Source organism: Homalodisca vitripennis, chromosome 2, assembly GCF_021130785.1.
Source record: "Homalodisca vitripennis isolate AUS2020 chromosome 2, UT_GWSS_2.1, whole genome shotgun sequence".
In the NCBI taxonomy this organism is placed as follows: Eukaryota; Metazoa; Arthropoda; class Insecta; order Hemiptera; family Cicadellidae; genus Homalodisca; species Homalodisca vitripennis.
This window is the reverse complement of record NC_060208.1, coordinates 102853262-102879970: the sequence shown is the minus strand read 5'-3', so window position 1 is coordinate 102879970 and position 26709 is coordinate 102853262. Positions and strand designations below refer to the sequence as shown.

At 31.5% G+C, this 26709-nt stretch overlaps 1 protein-coding gene across 2 annotated transcripts in view; it reads right to left on the bottom strand.

Moving 5' to 3' along the window:
- Positions 1-1500: 1500 nt before the first annotated feature.
- Positions 1501-26709, bottom strand: part of LOC124354491 (rho GDP-dissociation inhibitor 1) — a 33808-nt gene continuing 8599 nt past the window's right edge. The window contains exons 3-6 of one of the 2 annotated variants that reach the window (XM_046804991.1): positions 18095-18280; positions 15855-15964; positions 11750-11864; positions 1501-5312 (exon numbers count right to left, since the gene is read on the bottom strand). In XM_046804991.1, the coding sequence (XP_046660947.1) occupies positions 5113-5312; positions 11750-11864; positions 15855-15964; positions 18095-18272 (603 nt within the window). In that variant the 5' untranslated portion in view covers positions 18273-18280 and the 3' untranslated portion in view covers positions 1501-5112. The remainder of the gene's footprint in view (positions 5313-11749; positions 11865-15854; positions 15965-18094; positions 18281-26709) is intronic. The other variant, XM_046804990.1, reaches the window with a different exon arrangement.

Here is a 26709-nt window from a genome sequence, read left to right as displayed (position 1 = left end):
TTGGCCCAAGGTACAATTAACGTCACTGTACCTCAGGCCATGTGATATATTTTTTTAACATTATTCAAAACCATAAAATATTAAGTTACAATTTAAAAAGATTATATGGGGTCTTATTAATATGTTGTACCTATTACAAATTAAAATAAGCTTGAGGTAGGAATAATTTAGAAATATTCAATGAAAGAAAAATTCTGACCCAAAATACAATTTTATTATCTCTCCTACAAAACCACTACTTCCTGAACAACCACTTAGTGCACAGGGATAATTTTCAGAGAAGTTGATTAATTGAAAAACTTGCATGTTTATAGTACATTTAGATTGTATGCAGTATAAAAACTGTAGTTTAGACAATTATTACTAATATATCAGTGTGCATATTTATATGTTTTTACATAGTTTCAATTAATTGTTTTCCTTAAAAGTGACATTAGCTTGGTAATACAATAATAATAAACTTGTATTATATCTGATCTTACCATCCTGAGGGTTAATTCTTCTTAATTGGAGAAAATATTAGGGAAAATGTCTTGGAGGTGGTCAAAACAATTGAGGACTGTATTTCATGCTGAGAATTAGTACAATAATTATTGATATCACTGGGTTTTGTAAATAGTTTTAATGTTACAGTTTTTTTTCTAAAAGAAGTTTTTGTGTTTGCGATTGCATGATGAATTTAAACTTGGCACATGTTTTACACTTATATTTTTTCATAAGTTTTTATCGCAATCTTCTCAACATAATAGCTTTTGTAATATCTAACAGAATATCAAATTTTATATCAATATTGATAACATTGTAACTTACGGCTATGCTTTGTTTTTTAAAGTTTGGAGAGTACCTTGCTTCCGTACAAATATTAAGAGCAGTTGCTAGAAAAATCTGAGGTGGTGAACATATCTGAATTAAGCTTTGCATTCTTCCCATTTTGGTTTAAGCTATCCAGTTCATCAACAAGAACCTAAGAACCCTCTCAGTATATGCAGTACTGTATTTCTGCTTTCATTATCAAAGATATTTTACTTGATATTATCGTATAGATGTAGTTTATTGATAGGATAAGTTGATTCATAAAAGGGTCACTGAATTCTCCCTAATTTAAGACGTGTAAGCAGGCATTGTGTCAAAATTATTTGAAAAGATTGTACACCGATACAAATTTTAAAAGTTATTAGAAATTTTTATTTTAAATTAATAGCAAGAAGTATATCCAATAAGACAAGAGCATATACAATGTACGAATGAAGTGGTATTTATAAAGTTTACCACCTATCTCTGCACATGAGAGGATCACCTCGTGTCAAACCACTTGGAAATTGTGATCTTGTGAAGAGGCTTTTCCAAGAATCTTAAACTGTTAATACATAAATCTTTATGCATTTTCTGTCCTCTGTCAACTGAATACATGTTAAATCTTATCTCAATTTTTGTCTTGACGTAAAAGACAAAAGAACCCATATTAATTTTCTGTGAAGGGTAAAGAAATTGACCTCACTATTACATATATATAATATATATATTTATTTTTGTTTCTTAACATTTTAATATACAAAATACAGCACGACACAAGGCTTAATACAACATAAGTTATTTTGAAAAAATAAATTTTCGGAAGCACCAAGCTCACTTGCGCTTACAATCATTTTTTATTTCACAATAAAAATCCCTGAGCAATTAAACCTTTTACCCTTGAACCAAATACTTGCCCAGTCATAGCAGACACACTTTAACCAAAAAGCAATTGAATGTGCAACAAATAAAATTACACAGTATTTGACACAATTTAATTTCAAAAGCACTACATTACTTCAGTTATCAAATCCACACTGACTAGAAAATGAATTTGTAAAATTAAAATATAATTTTTTTGGTTCAATGGGTAAAAAACTTATTTTGCTTGATAATCAACTGAATTGTCGCACATTTCTAAAAATGGCCTAATGAGAGGCCCGAAATGCTGCGCTCTAAAAAATTATTATTATTATTGACACACACTCACGAATATAAGGCGACAAGGTGATAAACAGAATGGCGTAAGGAAGCGCTTAATTTTCTTGCAAACAAGAGATAAGGAACCATCTTTGAGCAAAGCAATAAACAAATTCTAAGTCACAAAAGAAATTTAAAATAATTCTTCCTTTAATGTATTTACGTGTATTAGCTAACATTATAAAGTTGCCATTAGCGATGCAAAGTTTTTATTTTTTATAAAACACAATAAAAATAAATATGATTTTTTAACACTTAAATATGATACATAGCTTTTCTTTATTCAAGTTATTATTAATTAAATTTAATAAAAATAAATTACTCAAATTAAAGGAAATACTTTTGTTCTAAAGAACAGTTGTAATAAATATATTAAATTTGTTATGAAAACAATTCTCTTAACACTGTTGATTTATCAAAATTAATTTGAAGTTTGTAAAAAAAATGATTGAGCAACTTTTTACACAAATATTGTATTAATATTTTTTTAATATAAAAAGATTGTATTAAAAGGAACTTTAAAGAAACCTGCACATCCCTGACCCATGCCAAGGGTCTAAAGTATAAGTACCTTGCCTTCCATGATTTCTATATTGCTATTATTATTATTACATTACACAGTTTAGTTTGATATTTAAAACATCATTATACCATTTAATTTTGCAACTATTTAAATTCAGAAATTACTGAACTATTCATAAGATTAAATGTTTTAAACAAGTTATATTTAAATGGCTTCTAAAAGTGTAATAAAGTATTTTAACCTATCAGGTATTTTATTGTATTTTTACAATTTGACTAGTATCTATGTCCTAGTGTAACCTTTTATTACTTGATGAATGAGTATACGGATTGCATAAAATTGCATACGAAATACCAACAGTGTAAACTCTTTAACAATACTGACAGTGATAATAATAAACAAAACATTATTTCTAGGCCTACACATTTGCTTATATTGTCTATAAAATACTTATAAATCTTCATTGACAAGAGTAGGAAAGACAATGTTTATTGATGTATCCAGTAAATTCGAGCGTAGATTGATTATAACATTTCAGTATTGAGATATTTAACTTTAAAATTTCAACAATATATGAAATATTGAACCATATTCTTAAATATTCAGAATATATCATATCACTTTTTGGTAGGCTTAGTGTTAAAACACATTTTGTTTGGTCTGCAAAAACAATTTTGTTGTCTAAATTATAATACAATAGAGCAATGTTAATGTGATGTAATTTGAATCAAAGTCTTTTAGGATTACTAAGTGTTTAAATGATTAAATATATGCATTAGGAACAATACATAAAATAATAAAAGCTAAGTCGTGATTAATATCAGTTTGTCCTGGTTCCATCTATTTCAAAGAGGTGGTTTTGGGTTGGAAAATACTTATTGGAACAAAATTATACAAAACAACAATCAAACTGCATGCATTACACGTTACTATACTTGCTCAACCCATACTTGAGTTGAAATAGCCCATTTGCACTTTCTATACATTGCACTTAGCCACAAAGTTTCTACTATAAAAACTGTTATTGCTGTAACGATTATATTTTGCTAATATTTCTATTTAGTCTGAGTTTTATACGTTCCCGTAACGATTATATTTTGCTAATATTTCTATTTAGTCTGAGTTTTATACGTTCCCAAGGCACAATCTACTTCCTTAACAGTTTAAATGATAAGACTCTATTGCATATTACAATCATAGGTTTGTGGTCCAGTATAGCATATTCAGTTCAATACTGTAATAATTTATAATGTTTGTGAAGTTATTTATAAATTTTGAGGATGAAAGTTTTCTGCATTCCTGGAGGAATTATTATTTTCTATATCCTCCACTTAGTTTCGTTGATGATCCACACTGAACCCTATCAACTTGAAATGTTCTTCTAGACCATAAATCTCTACTTATAACATAAAATAAATATAATAGTGCGTGTGTTTACAGAGCTCAAACGCAACACGTTGCATCTCATCATCCCATGATTCAAGTGTGGATCATCTGGACTTGTCAAGTTTTGATTGATTCAGGTCTGTTGAAAACTTTCAATTTGTCTAGTTGAATATGCTATATTTCGACAATTTAATGACTTATTTTTTCTGTATGAAGTATTTTTCAAATTAATGGAATACAGACTAACAGAACTCTATTGTATCTTTTTACATATCAATATAAAAAGTGAAAGACGATGGTTGAAATGCTTGGTCAAGGTTGGAAAGCACTCAATATTAGAAGGAGTTTCATTTGTTTGAAAAGGCAAGAAGGTAGTAAGTTTTTTGAAAAACTAAATACATTTTTTTAACTAAGTTTAACGTACAAAAACATTTGTTGGACTATAAAACACTACTATGCTGGATTTAAAACTATATAAAAATCCCTATCTGACCCAGCTATGACATTGCTGGTTTGTAAATGCAGTTTTATAAAAAAATTATATAAACTAATAAATTACCATCACTCCCAATGTTTTTTTATTGGAATGCTACAACTACAAAAACCTAAAAGATTATGTGAAATTGGCAGTCTAAAATGACATGGGACTTTTATTATCAGACAAAATTTCCGTACATTTATACAAAATATTTATGGTTTCATTTAGAGATACACAAGTTACTTAGGTTTTACGGAACTTTTGAATATTTAAATAAGTGTTTATTATCTAATAAAATACTGCTTGGATATAACTTGTATAAGTTGCATTGATAACAAAGACTTACTCAAATGCCTAACTGATTTCAATAATACTTAAGACAATAATAAAATAGACTTCAATAACTTCAAATTGCACATCGCTCGGGCATTAATTGATTAATACAATAATATTGAGCCCAACCAATAAAAAATAATGCACTTTAATTAAATATAAACTTTTGGTACAAAATACTTTACATATTGAGAAATAAACAGTTTTCGTAAAATTATTATTAGTCGCCAAAGATTTCTGAGTGTAACCTCACTTCTTAGTAATTTAACCTTACTATTAAAAATCTAATCTCAATCGTGAAACATAACCTCACTTTGGAAACTCTCAGGCACAAATCGACTGTTCCTCCTCTCGTTGGCCTCTACATGGCTTATGTACACTCTACTGCCCTTCGCTGCCTCTAATCCTTCCAATCCTTCTTGATCTCAAAGCACCACTCCCACTTGAGGTGTTGATTCTTGTCGTCATCAGTGAAGAGTGAGTGGACCGTGTAGGTGCCGCGAGACATGAGCCCTGCCGGGGCCTCCTCCTGCGGCGTCGTGTAGCTCTGCAGCTCTGGCTTAGGAGGGTACGAGCCAACCATATGCGTCATCTTATCCACTGAAACACATTTTAATTTACTATGTATACAACAAGGTTTTTCTTACTATTTTCTAATTTAGAAAATACATTTTTTAGATCTTAGTTTTTTTAACATGTAACAACTGTGAATGCCACTCATCATTATCCTTACAAATAAAAATATCCGAATTTATGGAACCAAATCACTGAAGTTCAAGAGGAAATAGAAGGGCTTGATCACACATAGGTGCCCTTTACATCCACTGCTACGTGCTAAATGCCACATAAATATTGATGTGCAGGCCCGTACTCAGACCGGTTATTTCTGACAATGTTAAGGGGTCCAGACCGGGCCTTACCATTCGTCTATTTAGAGGGACCGTGTTGACGGACAGTGGCGGGACATGACGGGGCCCACCAAAGCTGAGTAAGGCTCTGCTGAGGTGTATAATCGAATTATAGTATACACACATCTCACTTTTTCAAAATTAATGTATTTGATAATATTTGGTGTTGACATTGCTGAACACCACTTCCAAAACTTCAATACACTCTAAAGATTATGTGGCAACTTCAATAATCCACAAAACCATGCTAATATAAAGTCTCCTATGTAACACTGCTAACAATCTCAATTCAAGCTCAGCTCCTTACAATATTATTAAAAGAGTAATGCCGCCCTGAAAAGAAATTAAATTATAAAAAAAATGTGCTTTTTTATACAAGAACACAGAGGATTTTTTAAAGTTCTAAGTGCTCTCACAAGAAGAAAATTAAGAAAATAATCACAACAGCTTAGTAACACTAAAACCCACATAATTGATTTAACAACGAAAATGCAAAAAGCAATCTTACCTTCGACTGTGATCCAGGCAAGCAAGCATAAACAAACAAAAGATAATGAAACAACAATGTTGCAAAGCTTAGCTAAATTTTGTGATAAACTGAGATGACATGTTTACTATTACTAACCACAACTTGTACGTGTTGTCTACAATACAGTTCTCATGAATAGTCGCTGTTACGCTCAGTGGCCAATGTGATGAAATTAGTCAATAATTAAAATAACATATCTGTGCAATATAAAGCATCATCTACAATTCCATCAGACAAGTTGAACGAGTCCTGCATTTACCATTTAAAAAGAGGTATATATTCCAAGTCCCACAATCTGTCTTGCATCATTTTACTCCTGAAACAAGGATATACCAGTCCCTGCAGTTCAATAACATTTTCAGTTTTCATTTAATTTTTCAGTTAATATTTACAACTAATTGGTTACACCATTTTTCAGATATTAAAAATAGTAATACAAAATTCAACATTGATATTTTATTGGTTACAGATAGATTACTCAGACATGAAACGGTTTGCGCATGGAAGGGTGAGGAGTTTGAGGAAAATTGTGGGCCAGGGTGGGTAAGAGGAGTGGGACGGCAGGTGCGGCCGGCAGCTACTAGCACTACTGCAGACATTGGGCTGATGCGTGTGTCTAGGCATTGTACTCCCTTAAAATTACACGACTCCAAGATATTGCTGGTTAACAAAATAAAATATTACTATTAATAAATATTTAATGAATAATAAAAACTTATGAATAAATTATTTCTGTGTTGTATACACTAGACTTACTTTAATCATCAACTAAAGGAGTAATCCCAGCCATGCAGTCGTTGTCATCAGTGATTTGTTCTTCGAAACTGTCGGGGCAATCGGCATCGCTTCCTTCGCTATGACTGACATTGCCCTCACTTTCATTTTCTTCCCCCAAGCTAATAATAAATCTCTCCGTGACATCATCGATGATCCTTTCATGACGTAAATATTCTTCTTCCACCTTTTTCACGTGTTCGCAGCGGGTTTTCCATTCATCTTCAGAAACGGAATCAAACTTTTCTTTGGCTATTTCCATGACACTTTTTGTAGAAAATTTAAGTTTTCTTTTTTATATACTCTTTTACCATGGCCCATATCAATTCTAATAGGTTGAGGTCGGGATGGTATGTGGGTAACCTTACAACATGATGGCCTGCTTCTTTTAATATATAATCTATTTTAAAACTTTTAAATTATGGCTTGTTAATTTTTATTAAGTTGTACAGTTCAGGTTTTAACATAGCTGAATTGTGAGTAATATTTTTCTCAGTTAACCATTTGATCATATCATTTTTTAAACTTGACGATGTTGGTGCTGGATTTAACTGTACATTATGGTAGGGCGCGTTATCAATAACTAAAACACTGTTTTTCTTTAGGTTTGGAACAAGTTTGTCTTCTACCCATTTTTTATAATTTTAAAAATTCATATCTTGGTGATAATCACCTGTCTTCTTTCCAGATTCAAACATTACCCAGGCATTAGGGACGAACCCATCTTCACTACCAGCATGGAGAACAATCACTCGTTTCCCTTTACTTATTGGGTTCTTTAAACCTTTGGTTTTACGTTCTGTCCAAGTCTTGGAGACCGCAGAAGAGCTGTGAAAATAAGTTTCATCTGCCCTCTTCCACTTGAAACCTAGGTCCAAAATAATTTTTCTTAAACTAGATACACTCCCTTGATATTGTATTCTTTCTTTCATTGCCCTTAAAATACCCTTTAATGTTGGCCTTTCCTCTTCTGTTACGTGAAACTCGTTTCGCTTTTCTTAGTAAGCATTTATTAAAATCATCAAAATCACTCTTTTCCTTTTTTTGGTCTTTTTTATGGGGAGTGGTGAATTTCTTTGTTTCTCCAAGGGAATTTTCACTTTCTTTTAAAACTCTATACACGGTACTTGATGATTTCCCACAAGCATCTGCCACTTTTAGTCTGAGCTGTTTTCCTGACATTCCGGGGTACTGTTTCTGCATATAATTGTAAACGTTGTATATTATTTCGCGTGCTTGACTGTGAATAACAGGTTTTTTTATAGTTTTAGAAACCGAAGCACCTGCGTTGTCCATTGTAACAAGTGATACGTATGTTTTTAGTCACGCTAATAGACACTTCACTCGTGGAGCAGATAGAACTGACCGACAGTGCTGCTCGGTGAGCGGGCCGGGCCGCGCATGCTCACAGTGACATCTGTTCACTGCGCAACCAAGGACCGCTTCACGTCTAAGTAATCTAAGAGTACTTATAAACTATAAAGTAATCATAAACATAACTTCGCCTATTCGGAACAGTTCATAGTTGTATTCCAACTCTGGCTTGTTTTTTCTTGACAAAATACAAATCGGTGACAAACCAATCAGTGGTGTCAAAGACCTGGTATTTCATCATTGATTTACACATTGCTTCCATCTTAGCAGCAGCAATGTATTGATGGCTTTATACTTGTGCATTACATGTATTTTTTTATTTACAAATAAAAATTCAATACACTAACAACAATCTGTTAGTTTTAGTCACTGCTCTCAATGCAATCATTTACTCTTCACTGATGATATGAAGTTTTTCATGAAAATCTACTGTTTATGATGATGCTCTCCAAAGAAAGATATCGACTTGGTCATCCGTTAGTGTGATGAAAACAACATGTCTTGAAAACTTAATAAATCACTGCCACCGCACCACGGAAGTTTTTTTCTGAGTATTGTTTCATGTGTAACATTTACCATGACTCTAAGTTGGGTGAAATATATCATAAACATGCGTAATAAGTACTTAAAACTCTTAGTTTGCTTTTTAGAGTTTATAAGGATTTTTCAGACCTTCGTGTCTTGAGGACACTTTGCCAGACCTCATTTGGAGACCTTGAATTCAGGTATCTGAATGTGCCACTAAATGAGATCTCTTCACTACTAAACCTTCCCTTGAATCTTCTCCATTGATATTCTTTTCTTGATTGCCCAGCTCTTTTGGAGAAAATCAATTTAAAAATTCCTTCCGACACAAGGTCTAAGGCCCTCTTTGCCAGAACGGCGGTGTTCACTTCCTACGCAACCAACAGACCAATGATAAAGCTTCAACCTTCAGAGACAAGGTTGCATATTACCAGACAACATGGAAATTTTCTGCGGCTCCTTGGTGTCCTTCAAAAGAACTCTTCTCACCAGGCAATGGAGTGCTGCACAATGATGATATATTTCTTTATATACTTATTTATGTGTTGTTTTTGCACAGCATTTTTTTGCTGTTATTTTCTTCCTGTAGTTAGTTGTATTACTGCTACTGTAGATATATATTTGTTTATTTCACTTATTTTACTAACACTTGCTATTTATTTTCTAATGTTAGCTTATTAATTAATTTGCTGTAATTTCTTTAATCCATTACAAAGAAATGAAAATGAAAATTTCTTTTTCAGAAGTCCTGCAAGTTTTAGAAAGAATTGTAAAGGCATTTTAAAGTCATGATCATATATAGTTGAGATCAAATTACCTTGTAGTGTTTGGTTTTTACATGTTTGTTAATGTGTTAATATGTAACCATCACATGCTTTAAATTTCATTTTTAAGTGATCTATTACAAAACTAATTTGATAAATTGATTTTAGCTTATTCCTAAACAAAATCATACGCTTCAAAAATAAAGATATTATTACTTAATTAACCCTTTGAGTGCCACGGGTGTTTTCCGAAGACATATACATAAAGTGCCACGCTGTTTTTCGCATATTTGTAAAGCTTTTGAGAAATAGAGCTGTTGTAAAATAACTACCAAACAGATTTCCATCATTTTGTTGTTGTTTTTTTTTCTTATTAAATGCAGAATATGATACATATCGTTACAAAAAAAATTTGATTTATAAAAATTTCACTATTTATAAAAATTTTTACTCTTGTGCAAAAAGTTAAGTTTCGACCTAATTTGAGTGTATACGGTATTTTTAAGATTTCTTTCTTTATACCATGATAAAGGTCATATAATTCTAAATAAAACCCATGTGTAATATCTTATTCTTGAATTTTAAAAACATGGTATTATATGTATTAACAAAATGCTGCCCGGTACCGACGTTTTATAAACTGTACTTCATTTGTCAGAGTTTAGAAATTACTTAGTAATGATGTAGTTTTCCCAATAAATCTAATAAAACATCAATATAACACAAATAAATATGATTGGTAAATGTAGAAACAAATACTTGCTAACATATTTACATAAAAGTTTATGTATACTAAATAATAACCCTAATAATATTTACAGTGAAAATTCACGTTTTTCGCTTGGATACAACTCACAACACTACATTACTTTTGTAAAGAAATACATTAAAATACAGTATAAGTTACTATTTTATTTACTATTTTATTGTATTTACTCAAATGCTTGGTTATCGGCACATAAACAACAAGAAAGGCCGTTACGCAACACGGTACTCGTCCGCTACGTCGCGTGAATGGAAGACAGAATCATCGCACAGGTACTTCGGTATTATCACAGCCCACTATTTTTGGATGAGTTTTCCTTATCAGAGATCAAAATAAACTTCATTATACGTTCCTTCTTCCATAACGAATCGAAAAATACTCGATGAGTCATACTTCCTATCTCCAAATTGTCTCCAAATAGAAACGTTTGTTCTTATAGTTTTTTATTTCATTGATTGTCGTAATAACTTGTAAATTCCAAAATTGGTTGAATAAAGTCGTTTATTGTAATTTATTTTGATCCCTGATAAGGAAAACTCGTCCAAAAATAGTGGCTTCTTGATAAGTACACAAACAACATAAGTTTCACAGATAAAATAGTAGAGAAACAACATAAAACTCATATTTATTGATAGTTTGGAACCTAATGAATACAGCTGTCTGGTTATTTGGCCAAAATAATCTTGTCCTAATACTAATCTTGTAAAATATTATCGAAATACGGAAAGTCAAAAACTGGCGACACTGGCACTTAATGCACTTTTCGTACCGTAAAAATTAGCGTTGCTGTGGCACTCAAAGTGTTAATTCCTTAATATTGTGTGTGTTTTTTGGAAAACATTCAGGTTGTTTTCATTCCAGATGTATACTGGTCATGGCTTGTTTAAAAAACACCTCAGCAATTGTCAAGTACGAGAAGCAGAACGAATTTGCCAGGGAACAAACAAGAAGATAGAGAGCCAGGTTAAGTGAAGAAAAGAGAGAATAGAAGAAGAAATATGACAGGCACCTTATACACCTAAGAGATAAAAATAAAATTTTAGAAAATAAGGGATATGACACCAAGAGAACAAAGAAAACTGAAGAAATATTAGAGAGAGAGAAATCAGGCCATGAGTAAAAACAAAAAGCATTGCACTGTCCAATATTTGGTATTTAAACCTGTGACAGAAAAAAATAAATAACAAATAATTGGATTCACACACTATCAAGGAAACTCCCAGTAAAATATAAAAAACTCCAACTTCTTCTGTGGCTATTTTATGCCACTGAAGACTTCTTGAATTGGAGAATGCATAAATCAACAATGTATAGAAAATACTATCAATAACCATTGTACTAAAGATGAAAATCCTTAACTAGATATTTACTGTTACTGTACCAAAAATAACCCTCACCTGGCACACCCAGCCGATAAGTTTTCTGCACATATTTTAACCCATGAACTATCTCTCTCTGAACAATGAAGTCAATCCGGATCCGGTAAGAAACCCCTTCCTTGATGATGAACACCTGCAAAAATTATTTTCTTAATCTCTGTTTTAAACTACAGTATGATTAACTACTGATTATCCAAAGGATTATAAATCCTTACAGAAGATGCATGATTTCAAAGGATAACAGGATTAGGAACAACCATAAAGAACTTTTTGTTCAGTAACTACTTGCTACATCATGTGTTTCAGCAGTAATGAATGATGTATTCAACTTTGTTAAGATTTTTATTTAATTAAAAGGTACATGTTTACTTAATACAGCCTGGAATAGTTGGAATAATAAATAATACAATGTTAGTGATAACATTTACTTAATCTAATTAACAATATTTATTGACTTTTCTAATGGATCATGCTTTTAATGAGAATGGGAAAGCAACAGATACCATTTAAATACAGAAGTCTTTAAAATATAAAAAAAAAAAACTTTAAAAAGGAAATAGAAGTTGAGATAAAGGGCTGAGACTAATGTGTTGGAACCATTAGGTGACATATCAAAAACATGTGTCTATGAGTAACAGATCAAAATTCTAGAAGGTCTGATCACAGATTCCTGGGATCTAAAAATAATCATTCATTGTTAATTCACCTAACAATCACAATACCAACTGATTGAGAGGCACTAAACATTATCAGTTTTGACAGTGATCGCTGTCTCAGTGTCGTATCAATAACATCCTTTTCTTTGTTACTCCAACTATAGTAATTGATAATGGGCTATAGTAATGATAAAAATCTTATCTGGACTCAAATAATATGCATTATTTGTATGAAAAAAAATAAAAATACTAAGGCTGACAATGTCAAAATAGACTTGAACCGTTTAAAATGTAATAATTTTAAAGAAAAATACACCTTTTTGGGAAACAATCACAAATTATAATTGTAAAGGAGTACAAAATACTTAAACGATCATCTAGATTAATTTGACCAAAGATGAAAATTATCCCTTATAAAGTTAGACCTGAGCAACAACAAAATAGGAGATGTACCTAAATATAATCTCAAGCTGTTATGAAGAGCCACAAAAATGTTTCAGGAATAAAATAAATTAAGATTGTTAAGAGCAACCACGTGGTGAAGTTGTTAAGAGTAGATCAAGAAGAAGGGAAAGGGGGAGGGAGAGAGGAAAGAGACAGTGTTATGACTGTGTGACAGGCTTCACTGATGATTGGTGCCAGATTTAGCTTAGCAGAAAACACTGATGAGCTGTCACATGTCTTTCTCCCTCTCTTTCTCTCACTCACACAAATATTTCGATGGACACGTTTCTAAAAATCTACTCTCACACCATTTACATTTATTTTCATAGAAAAGGTTTGATACAATGTTATTATATCAAAACATTGTAGAATAAATAATACAAATAAAAATTGTACACAACATTGCCATCAGTTACAATAAATTTATTAGCCTACAAGTTATAAATTTTGTATAGTATGTTTATTACTTTATTTACCACACATTTTTTATCTCTAGCATACAAATCAATGTGAACTTTTTAAAGGGGTAGTGACTAAACTATTAACACTACTCTAATATTTACCCATTAGTCATTCAATATTCCTGCACCTAGCCTCCTTATACAAATCCAATTAAATATGCAAAAAATGCCAAGCATTTAGCAAAACTCACAAAAATTCAATTTTATTGCTACTTGGATGACTGATATTTTGTTTTTTTAGATAATGAAACAGGCTATAATATAATGTAATGTATAAGCATATGAAGTACATACAACTTTTTAATTTTAATTTTTTTTTAACTAATGAATGCAATACATTTTTTTAGTACAAATTATAGTTATAATCCATGATATTTTGATTAGTTTCATATAAAATTTAATTCTTTATAAGGAAAATTTACTGCAGAAACAAAATGTATTAAGAGACATCCAAAAATAAGACACAAAGTTTTACAAAATAAGACACCAATCGATCGGTTTACCAAAATATAACATTACCGACAATTCAATTACATAATTGGTTAGAAAAAGATCAAACATATAGTATTATACCTTGATTCACAATGTTTTTCTTTCTAAGGTTAATATATATGTATATCGCGTGTTGTCTTGTTTAATTTTAATAAATAAACCTTATTATTTGAGCCCATAATAATGTTTAACAATATATTTAATAATGTGTGTCATCATCATGGTACTGTCTCGTGATGTGTATTTTGGTACTGTGTCACCCATCATGAGAGGGTACCATGAAAAGTGGTTAATGGGTTAAAAGTTTAATCTTAGAATACATGTAATGAAATGAGAAATCCATGAAACCTATTTTTACAGGTTAAGTCTAGTAATTATCATAAAACTTTGATGATACTTTTGTACTCATTGTTATAATTCAATGCTCCAAAAATCACTTAATTTATTGTTCCTTATAACTTTCGTATTAATGAATATATTTGAATAAATCCATACCTCTTGGTTAATATTTGTTTAAACAACTGTAACAAAACAAGTTTAGATTACTGTTTTAGCGAAATACCCCATATTTGAATTTGTAAAGAACTTTAATGTTAGTCAAAGCCTTGGAAATCAATGAACCAAGATCGGCCATTGAATTGGATCAAGTATTCCTAGTGATTATAGCTTGATTTAGCAATAATTTGAAAGCAAATTGGGAGTGTTAGCAGAACAATTGAAACTTATCAATGCAAACCAGAGTTAGAATAAAAAAGGAAGAAGACCTTACTTAAGAATCATTTAAAAATAAAATCTATTAAAGGAATTATAACTTAAATATACAAGACAGGTTCTATCTTTAAATTAATATAGTTCTGGCAGTCATAAAAAGGACTAATCAATTTTATTTTGATCCTTAACAATGTTTATGATTTAGTAGAAAACAGGAACACAACCACGTTAATCGGTCGTTGTTAACAGTCAACATTTAAAGCTGACTGCACCAAAGGTTAACTATCCCCAAAAATCTGTTTAAAACTTATAATACTGGTCTGTAAGTCCAGATAGGAATACACTGTAGGAAGCACAGATGAAATAAATTTACAAATTGTGTTAGAGTTAAATTAGTCAAGTAATTGTAAAGTTTGCAGTCTTTTCAAATCAATATTAAAAAATTTGAAAGCACTTCTTTCTTTCAAATAATATGTAGTTTAAGGGGTGGGGGGTAGTAAAGCATCTATATAAAATGGAATTAGATTTAAGTCACAGTAATTTAAGTCTTGTACATTTAGAGACTTTTTCAGAAACAAATATTTCACTATTCAATAATTTACACAAAACAACAATCATACTGCAGGCCTTCATTATTGCAATATGCTTATCCTCATCTTTCTTCAACAGTGATTTACTAACCTCACACTCTACTGGAATTACGCTAATGGTTTCTGCCACCTCATCATTCTGATACCTTCTACATTCCAATTCTATATATTTCTATGCAAATTATCCAAGACTTCTACAGTTCGAAGTAGTCTCAATTAGTGAATCGATTTACTACCAGAATAACTGTATATGGGTACAAATGTGAGTACCATGTATTAAGTACTTGTTTACCCCAATTGGACCCTTGATGAGTGCTAATAACAATTGGCCTATTGAGAAGCATAATCTTTGCTAGATATGTTCAACTCCAATGCTTATCATGTCCACAAGTGTGGGAGAGAGAAATTCTGGGCAGTGGATTAGGACTAGGCAGGCAGTCAGCAAGGAAAGGGAAGAGAGGTTCAACATTTTGCTATTATATTTCGGGAACACAGATAGAAAATCTTATATTCTTGAGAAAATAAGATTGGGCAGTAAATTAAAACTAGAAAAACAAAATTGAAGAAAGCTGTTTTCTTTCCATTCAACAAACTTTCTAGTTTTCTTCAGTTATGAGAAATATTAGTGGTATGATATTTTAGATGACCCTTTGTGACCATAGATAAAATTAAATACAAGAATTCAAAATTTAGATACTTTTTAATACCCAATGTAATAAATCATTGATATATTTGGATTGTTTCTTTAACTTCTTTCTGTAACACTGACCTGTTTCTTAAGTTCATTCAAGTCTGTTGTTAAGTCTAGCTCCACATCTGGCCGGTCATTCACACACAGTGCCAGTCGCTTAACTATCACCTTGCGCTCATCACTTTCATCTACAACAGTCACAACCAGTTATGACTACTGGTTTGTACAAATAAAAACAGGTTACAACAGGTTGAGCATATTATACATATCAGTGTTTATAATTAACAGTGTGTAATAATCATTACACATAGTGTGAATGTGATTTAAAAACCATATCTAATTCATTTCTCTCAATAATACAATATAATAGAACTGCTTTATACAATGGAATTATTTCTAAGTTTATTAATACATCAAATTTCATATAACAGTGTTCAAAATCAAAATGTCTTTTACTGATAGTGATATTCTGAACATTCTGTTCAAGCTCCCTCGGACATGACACATATTTTCAAAGTCATGTGATGTTGTTAATTATATTGAAAATCATACTAGAAAGTAGTATTTTACCACCATAATCAAAATGTAATGTAATTTTGTAGTCTACTTAAAAAATAAGAACAAAATAAACCATAATTTATTTTACATTTATTTTAATACCTTTTCTGCTGTGACCTCATCTTCAGATATTTTGGCAATCTCTTGTTTTTTATCTTCATTATAACAAATAATAAAACCTCAAAATAAAATAGTATATATATATAAAAGTCTAAGTTTAAAAAAACTATTAAAACTGATTCCCTTAGCTTGCCAACCTGCAGAATGTTTATTTACATTTCACATTTACTAAAATAGAGACTTCAGATACAATTTGTTTGGGAGCAGCATAAACACAACTACCATAACAATTTGTATGAAGATTACAGAAGTTAACTGTGGCATGTAGAAAAATTGTTCTGTTGTAAAGAATGAGAAAACAAGATGTAGTTTTTCCATATTTACTGACATAGAGGTGATAGCTCAACATATAAAAACATAAAGTGGTCAGCAGATTAACTCATTAGCCTACTTCGACGAGACCATCTCGCCGCTAGCGCTATGCACGGTAAAATACTTTGACGAAACCATCTCGCCACCAAGTAGTTCGCCTATTTCTCACAAGATGTCAGCACCATTCAGTCCTAACTTCGTTTCTGTGTTCTATGCAATAATGGGAATTGAATAATTTAACTTTACAGCTTGGCAACACTGCAGTTGGGGAAGGGGAACATAAACAGACGATCGGAACAAGTAAACAGCTGACTCGAGTAAACAAACTAAGCGTGTGTACAATGGCGTGACATGGAGCTTTACGTAGTAGTGAAATTGATCGTTATATTGACAATGACGGATTTATTTCAAGTGAATCTGATGGTGAAATCGGTTCTAATCATGTGGAAGAAGAGTGGAGGATTGATGATGAAGAATTCAGCGACGGTGAGTCAATGCCCTCTCTGATATTGATTTTGAAGAGATGGACATAGGCCTAAACAATGCCGATGATCCTATGAATGATTTACATTTACAGAATGTTGAAGACGTTATTAGCAGCGTGGCTTCTGGTGTAACTGGATTATGGAATTTTCCAATATGGAATGACGAGCCAAACGAACCTAAAAATATTGTGTTTTTAGGCAATCAGGTAGGAGTAAATATTCGAAATAATAATTGTATAATAATATTATAATAATTATAATTATATTATAATAATTGTATAATAATTCGAAATAATAATAATAAATAATTGTCAGTAAAAAATAAAAAGTGTTTATTTTGTAATTAACATAAAATTAACACAAATGAACAAAATTAAAAAAATGAACATTAACTTTTTAATTTTTTTTGTGAAAAATATAGTTTAGGATGCTTTTATTAAATATCCCAAGTTTTATTAAAATCTAAACAGTACAACTAGAGAAATGGAATTTTAAGTAAAATTCTCCATTTTGGCCCAAATTAATTGGATTTACTGTGGAATTGAGAGGCTGGAAATACTAGTAGGCCAATGGGTTAATGTACCATGAACTACGATACAAAGATTTTCCGTATCTCAGTTGATAATATAATTTAATAAACAATTCTAATAATTTTAAAATGCCTTTTTTGGAATAGATTTGGAAAATAAATATAAAATAGTTTAAAATATATATTAAAATAAAATAGTTTAAAATAAAATACTTTTTCTGATAGATATTGATGTTACACTACCTCTTTTTACTGATTCAAAGAAGTTATATAAATACAATTTTATAGAACTTTTTGACTAATTGTAGTCTTACCAACAATTATCTTCCTCTCTCCTGCCTCTCCCAGAAGTGTCTCTTTGTACTTCCGTAAGCTCTCATCCTCCTTATCTGCCTCCAGGATCTCTTCAATAGTCTTTTCTGGTGGTGGCTTATAGTTGGCCTCCAACTCCTCCTCTGGTGTCTCAATGGGCTTCTCTCCTTCTCCGGACATCTTCTACTGAGACACCAATGATGACTTTATTTATGATTTATTTTTGGGGTCTAATCGATTACGTATATTACGTAGTTGTTATTTTGAAGTACTTATGTACAGTATCTACACATAGCTACAAAATAATTGGTTTAGTTTCTGTTAGTTATGACTTCGGTCACTCAATATCATATTATCTGAGAGTTATGTGTATCTAAGACAGCCCTAACATCAATCAATAGACACAATTAAGAATACACAACATTAAGGGTTATGTTATTAACTCCGCAATATGGGATAAATGAATTTTGAGTTTAGCTGCAATTCACCTATCTCTTAAAAAGTGCAGCATTTGGAATCTGCCGTTGTCAAAGACTTGATTCCTGGAATCTTTAGTCAAGCTCATCTGAAGAGATAAAAAAAAGTTGATGACGAAAAAACCAAACAATTTACATGTTTTGATACCAGTGACACTTAGATTATAAAATATAGTGTAATCAAGATGAATTGCATTCTCATTGTCTAATCAGGTACACAGGGTTACCTTTAAAAAAAATTAATATAAAAAATATAAAAATAAAACCCTTATTAAACATTTATTTTACAGAACACAAGTTTCCGAATCAACCCATCTTCAGTGTACATTTGAATAACCCACAAACAAATACAGTAAATGAATAAGTTAATATGTAAATGTATACACACATGAAACATTTAAACGGATGTTAAATTTGTAGTGACATAGTTGTAATTTTGATCAGTCTTCTCTATTTAATATCTAATTAAAAATGAATTTACCTATTTACATTCCAAAAACCACTATTCTTAAAATTGATTGTTTAGCAATTGCATAGATTAGTTTTCCTCAGCAGTTTGGTGATTTTCGTGTTCAAGCAAGCTGGTGCCAGCTGCGGTGCATTAACAAAGACGATTATATGCATTAATACTGACGATGTTTATTGCATGTAAATCATGTTTAACAACAAATAAAGATCTTGAATCTTGAATCAAAACCTGCTCAATTAAATCTGTGTAACAAAACCTGCTTATATAAATCTGAGTTAAAAATTTAAACATTTGAAATAGTGGTTTACAAAATGACATGTTTACAATAGTTAGGCCTACTTTAGGACTTCCATAACAAGATTAGTGCTGAATTTTTCAAACCGCCCCACCAAGAGTAAAGTTTAAGATTGGTCCATTCCATGTCAAATCAACCAATGGTCTGAACCTTGACTTCTCAAATTTTGACGATTTTTGTGTGGAAGTTGTTAAGACTAGTTAAAATGCAAAATTTTACATTTTTATGTCTTTGGGTTTTTGAGTTACAAGGCTTTTAAAAACCCACAAAAAGGCAGTTTTTTGTCATGTCTCGAACTGTTAAAGCTAAAGAGCTCATTTGTGGTATTCTTTTCCATTTGAAATTCTCATTAATTGGATATATCACATGGCTTTTTTTTATATTTTGAATTTTTTTCATTCTTTCAAAGGTTTTTGAAAAACCAAAAATAATTACGTCCCCTTCAATTTTTTTAAAAAACTGTTATTTACACTATAATTGATTACATATAAGCCAAATTTCAGAATGGGATGTAAATGGTTCTTATTTTTAAAAAAAATTTTGTTACTGAAGTACACTCCAGTTTAGTGTGAGCAGCCATTCCTATGTACATTAAGTAAAGTACTGTGTTCTGCAATCAGTTAGTTGGTTAATACTTCTAAGTTAATACTTCCAAATCTTGGACCTTAAGAGGTGTAAAGGTCCAAGATTATTTTGTATCATTTGAAATGGAATAACCAGTTGGTAATTTAATAACAACTTTTTTCATATCATTTTAAATTTTATACTCAAACACAGTGCAATTGTACTATCTTGTATATCAATTTGGTCTAAATGAGACCAAAAGTGTTCGAGTAATGAATCTTCAAAGTTGCAGTTTGCTTGACAAGCGTCAAGAACCTGTACTCTTTTTTATTGTTAACGATAAAATAAACTAGACATTATAGTTTACACATTATTTACTTTATATGACTAAAAATAGAAATAAACAGGCTAAACTTTAATGTAATTTCCATTATTGTAGCTCTACTACTTAGCCTGTGGTCAACTTTTAAACTCAAGTACCTATACTATTTGATATGGGAGTAATCACTTGGAAACATTCTATAAGCAAATCATTTTATTGTGCATATTATTATTTGTATGCCAACTCTCTTTCACTCTCCTCTAATTTGGACTAAAATAAATGTATAAATCTGAATGTACAGGTTTATTTCAAATAATTATTTCATTGACTTTCTTTTGTCTGCATTACATGGTTTGCAAGAGATCTTATCTCGGCAGTGGGGTTAAATAGGAACCATATACGAATAAAAATAATTAGCCAGATTACATAGATTGTTATGACATAATTTAATATTTTGTTAAAATTGACTTTTAATGGAAATTCATGACCAGCCTTATTGCATAAAATTAGGGCAGAAGTCAGAGTTCAATTCCAAACGGTACTTTCAGAATTAGTCTGTACTTTATGAGATATATATATTTGAAATATTCTACACTAGCAAAAGTCTACATTTGAAAATGGAACTTGCTGGAATAATGACTAAGAAGAATTGTATTAAAATACAATTTTTTCAAATGACTTAAAAATTAGAGGAGATTGAAATGAAGTTTGAATTTTTTAAATGTGTCTTTTTAATAACCCTTAATTTGATGTGCTACAAAACCCATGTTTCTATTAAAAACTGTTTGGATCTGGACTGCAGATTTTCAAATTTAAAAATGTTTTTGTGGTATCAGAAAAACTTACAAAATACAACATACCATTTAAAAACTTATTTGTGCTCTTTCTAATAAAAAAGTTGATAATTCTAAATTACGTACAAAAGTATAGTAACGCGCGCTGAAGGTTCGGCTCCGAGTCTACCGAGCGGACTATGGCGGGGGACGGGTGGGATTGCCCGATATAACAACTGTTCTGCAGACATCCGCCAATGTTTGGCGCGCTAGTATAAAACGCAGTATAAAACAAGCGCGAGCAGAGAACTCTCCTATTGTTTACATTGATGAATCGTATATATTATCATCTCATGTGGACTGAAAAGGGATGGAGAGTGACGCCAGTCTTCAAGGGTTTTAAAAAGAAAAATAAGTAAAGGCGAGAGGGCCCATAATACTGCACGCAGGGGATGAAATGGGGTTTATTCCTGGAGCTTGCTTAATCTGGAAAGCGGGGGAACGAGCGACAGGAGATTATCATGATCAGATGAACCATGCGAACTTCATGACATGGACAAGAACTCAGCTCATTCCAAACTTACCAGTTAACTCTCTAATAATTATTGATAATTGCCGCCTATCATAACGTCCAAGTGTTAATAAAGCACCTAATTCAGGTTCCAAAAAAGCAGAAATGATCAAGTGGCTACAAGATCATGGACTGCAGTTTGATAAAAAAATGTCACTTAAGCCCGAATTGTACAGTTCAGTAAAACAACATAAGGATGTATTTTAAAAAATTTGCGTTTGACGATTTGTTAGGAAACCACGGGACACAGCGTTCTTCGCCTTCCTCTCGTACCATCCAGATCTAAATCCGATTGAGAATATTTGGGGAATAATAAAAAAATTATGTAGGTCAAAAAAAATGTTTGTAAATAACATTAAAAAATACCATTAGCGTTATGCAAAGAGAAGATAGACTCAATAACAAAAGAAGACTGGGGGGAAAGGTGTGTATGAAAGTTGTAAAATTTGAAGATAAATATTATGAAAAGGAACATTTAATTGATGACACAACAGAGAGATTTGTTATTAGTTTGAATGACTCATCTGACGGCAGCAACAGTGAACAGGATGCCAGCGAAGAATCGGAAACGGGTGGTGAGGATGGAAATAACTCGCCATTGGCAACTCTATTATAGGTAAGATCAGCTTTGTAAACAAAGTAAAATCTAGGGAAAATACTGTTCACCACGCCGATTTTAAAATAACGGATTCTACATTTATGAGTTGAGAATAATTTAAATTCTTAATTTGTATTTGTTAGACGTTTAGTAATTTTACGATTTTTAATCACTAATAGATTTATGACTTTTTATTTCTTATCTGTCAGAAAGTCAATTAATATACAATGTATTGCTAGGGTAGTATTCGAATTTTGAAATTGAATGCTACAATGTAATACGGTTTAATCCATATATGCCTCTATGTATAGTGTATTCGTAGAAATACTAACAAAATAATTTATTGTCATGCCACATAATTAATAATTAAGTTTTTCATATTTCATAACAGGATTCTTTATAAAACAGTATTTCGTATTAATTCATCTGTCATAAAATTAGTTTATAAACAATACACCCCATAACATAATTTCATTAAAGTTTAAAACTTTTAGTTTATCACAGATCACCATTATGGCCTAAAGTGTTTTTTCTTTTTTTCAGAAATAAACTGTTGCAAAGTGATTCAATGTTTAAACTTTTAAAAATGGTATTGCCTTGTTGCATTTACGTGAATGGGCAATTAAACTGTAGGGCAGCGGGTTGTCGGTGATACATTCCACTTCAGGGACTAAGTTACGGCTAACCCTAAACTATGTATCTGAAAAAAGTTAAATCTAAAATTAACTTCAGTTCATTCAGAAAAAACTTTCCCCGCTGGTGAAAGTTTCCTGACCAAATAATAAAAAAAAAATTCTCACATACAAACTTTTTTGTATCACAATTTTGGCATAGTTAATTTTAAAATATATTTAATTGAAGAAATGTAGTAAGACATTGAAACTTAATACATCCATTAGCATTGGCATAAACAGGAAAATAGATCTGCGAAGTTTCAGAATTTTATTTATACAGGAAGTTGGTATAAACCATAAGTTGATTGTCGAGCGAGAATTAAACATTGCCGTCCGTGACGGATCATTGGAGAGTCAATGTTTTTATTTGGTTAGTAGGGCAACGACAGGGACGCCGAACCTTCAGCGCGCGTACTGTACCATGGTATAAAAGAACAAAACAAAGATTTCCAAAAAAATCTCTGTAATTTTGGACAAGAGTTATATTTTCAAACATTATTCACAAAATTGTTCAGTATTCAAAGACCTTCAAAATGATGAGCCACATAACCTACCTTGCCATTTGCAATTTTCAAAAATTGAATCTGTAACATTGTATTTTAAATGACAAAAACAATTTTGCGCCGTTAGCCATATGAAATATTTTAGGGTTCAACCACAGGAGATTGTGGCCAGATGGTCAGCAACACCCTGTATATTTATAGTTATTAAGTCATAGATTAAATTTATAGTAAATTTGCAGTTTAAAACCTGAATCTGTTAATTACAAACCTTGTGGTAAATTATTTTTTAAACGGTTTCTTACACTTGTAGTAAATAATTAACCTTTGTTATATATAGTGTATATATACAATTATATGTGCATATTTTATACAAAAATTAAAACGTAAAATAGATTTTACATTTTGAGGAGACCACAGTCTACATCATAATATACAGATTAGTCAACATATAACAAAATTTGGTTTTAAAAATATATTGTATTAGTGAGTTTAGCCTATATCGAGGAGAAATATCATATATTAACCCATTGGGTAGTAGTTATTTACGCCTGAGCATGGCTGCTTGCTAGCAGAGCGTAACAACTATTTTTTTAGTTTATGGTAGAGCATTGTTTCAAATAGGTAGGTAAATATTCTTCTATATCGTTAAAATAAAATTTAAATTAATAAAACATTCTATGTATTCAAAAACATGAGGCACCACCTCATAATGTTATTTAGGGAAGTTTGAATTTGCATATGATCCTGAGGAGTTTCAATCTTGGAAAAAATGTTAATGTCATCAGCAAACGTGTTATATTTCCAGAGAGTATTATTACATAGACCTATATCTTTTATATACTTGCAGCATGATAAAAGCATGATACTTCTGTGTTCCCTTAGTAAGTTTAGTTACTGATAGGCTGAAACAGTTATTCATATATTTCTCAGCCCCAAACATAGTCACCTTGAATGAAAAAGGTCAAATTAATTCCAGACAAATTTCTAAATTGTAGGCTTGTCCTTTCATAAAGTCTCTTCATTGAACCCCCAAACTCACTCACTTGGTCTTTTTCTACAGGCATTAGCAGAAAAATACCACTATGCCTCTACACCAAAATCTTGCTTATAAAGGCGTCAGTTAATACTAGCTTTTCTTATTTTTACATTGTGTGATACATCCATCTGAGAAATCACAAGTCTTTTTTGGCACTAACTTGAAGAATCATCTAGATGAGAGTCCCCTGATTATTATTTATGAGTGTCTTCTTATTACATTTTCAAATAAAGTGCATCATAAAATAAAACAATGTTCAACTAAAACAATTATTTTGTACTTAAATAACTAAATTGCTGTCTTAGGAGCAACCCTCTTTTACATACTCAAATTAAAATTATGATAATCACTATCTTAATGAAATTAATTAAAGTAAGGATGCATAATTTAAGTAGTATGACATTTTTATCAAAACTTGTAAACACTCTCTAATAAATTATTATTTAACTAGGCTATGAACCCAAAGGCCTGCAAAATAGTGCTTAAGAATTTTAGCAGAGAGTATAAATTGCAGTAACTTGTCAGGATTTTTGGGAGACATTTAAGAAAAAATTACTGAGGCTGAAAGTGTCAAGAATTAAAAATAATTAGTCGTAATAATAATTGTTTGATAACTAATACTACAAAGTGACAAACACCCAAAATAAATGAATTGTAGGCTAGCCTAAAGAAATTAATATCTTGTATACCTAATTGCATTAAAGGCACCAATTATCAAATATTTGATCCAACTTAGTAATCTTTCCTGGATTTACAAAATTAACTTGCAGTTGTGTATATTCAAGAACATAGCCTAATCAGATAAGGTTGCATACAGTTGAGGAAAGGAAATTATTTTGACACATCCAGTGCATTACTACTACTTAAACTATGGTTAAAGCGAAATGCTACTAGGAAAGTAGGAAATAGACTACTTCTGTAATCAATTTTCCACACAGACCAAGCCAACTAACCTATGCCAGCAGGGGGTTGGTTAACCCAATTATGAATGGGGGGGGGGGGTGGGGGGGGGGGGGGGTGGGGGGGGGGGGGGGTGGGGGGGGGGGGGGGTGGGGGGGGGGGGGGGTGGGGGGGGGGGGGGGTGGGGGGGTCTAAACTTGGGACTGTTTACTTATAGGCTAGGTTTACTTACCTGTTGTAGAACATTAGGTTATTGGTACTGGCCATTTCGTAATGAGGTTATAGCCTATATCTTCACTTATATGACCACATCAAAAATTTGAAAGTAGTTTATGAGAAACAGGCTTTAGCAAGCCCGATGTAAACATAGTGATAAAAGAATTTAATGAGAAGTTTTGCTTCTGATCCCATCCAATCAATAGCAATATCAACAGAATTGACAATACATTTTTATTTTTGTTTTTTTTTTAATTACCATCACCAGGATAAATCAGCTGAGAGTTTGAAAAGATTTATATATAATATTTTTGGAGTACAAAATGTTCCCCCAAAGAGTAAAAAATACGAAATGGTGAGATGTTGTCTACCACCACTAAACTATGAGAAAATATGATATCCAATGCTAAAATCTGTTCCACTTCAAACGTTGTGATTGTGCGATACCTGGTGGCAAACGAGTGAAACAGCAGTATTAAAAAACTATTAAAATATTCATACTGAGTAAATTTGGACAATAAAAAAGAAATACTCAAAATGTTAATTTTAATTTATAAAAAATAGGTAATTAGTATAAGATTGAAATTGATTAAATCTCTGAAAAGATTGGTATAGTACTGCTATGTATGTTTATGAATAAAACTAGTTTTACTTAACAAACCTTTTGCCACGCAATCCCCATATTGATCAAGGTCTATTTTTCTGGAAAGTTAAAGATAATACCAAGTACTAATAAAGCTTTAGAAAATAAAAGTAGTTTGGGATGGAAAATTTCAATTTATTGCTTTGTGCATGTATGGCTCTCTAATATACGCACATCTTAACTTCGATAGAAAGATTAAAAATAAATATCTGCATATGTGCGCTTGAGATATTTGTTTTATTAAGTTCAAAATTCAGACATAATTATAATTACTATAATGGGGTTTCCATAAACAAGGAAAACATGCGAAACTATTTTCAATGTTCCAGTGAGTCGTCGTTATTGTACCGCCCCTGGAACTATACCCTAAGAGGCTGCGACTGGTTACATTTTAGGGCCATATGTAGCTAATGTCAGCAAGTGTAGGCTGGAACTACACCTTCTGGAAGCATTAGTCAGGATTTGTACGTGTGCAATACTGGAACTACATTCTTCAAGGTAGTTATAATACTTGTACATAGCCAGGCTTTGACATTTATCCCCTGGGGAGCTTAGTTCCAGCCTGATGGTTCTTCAG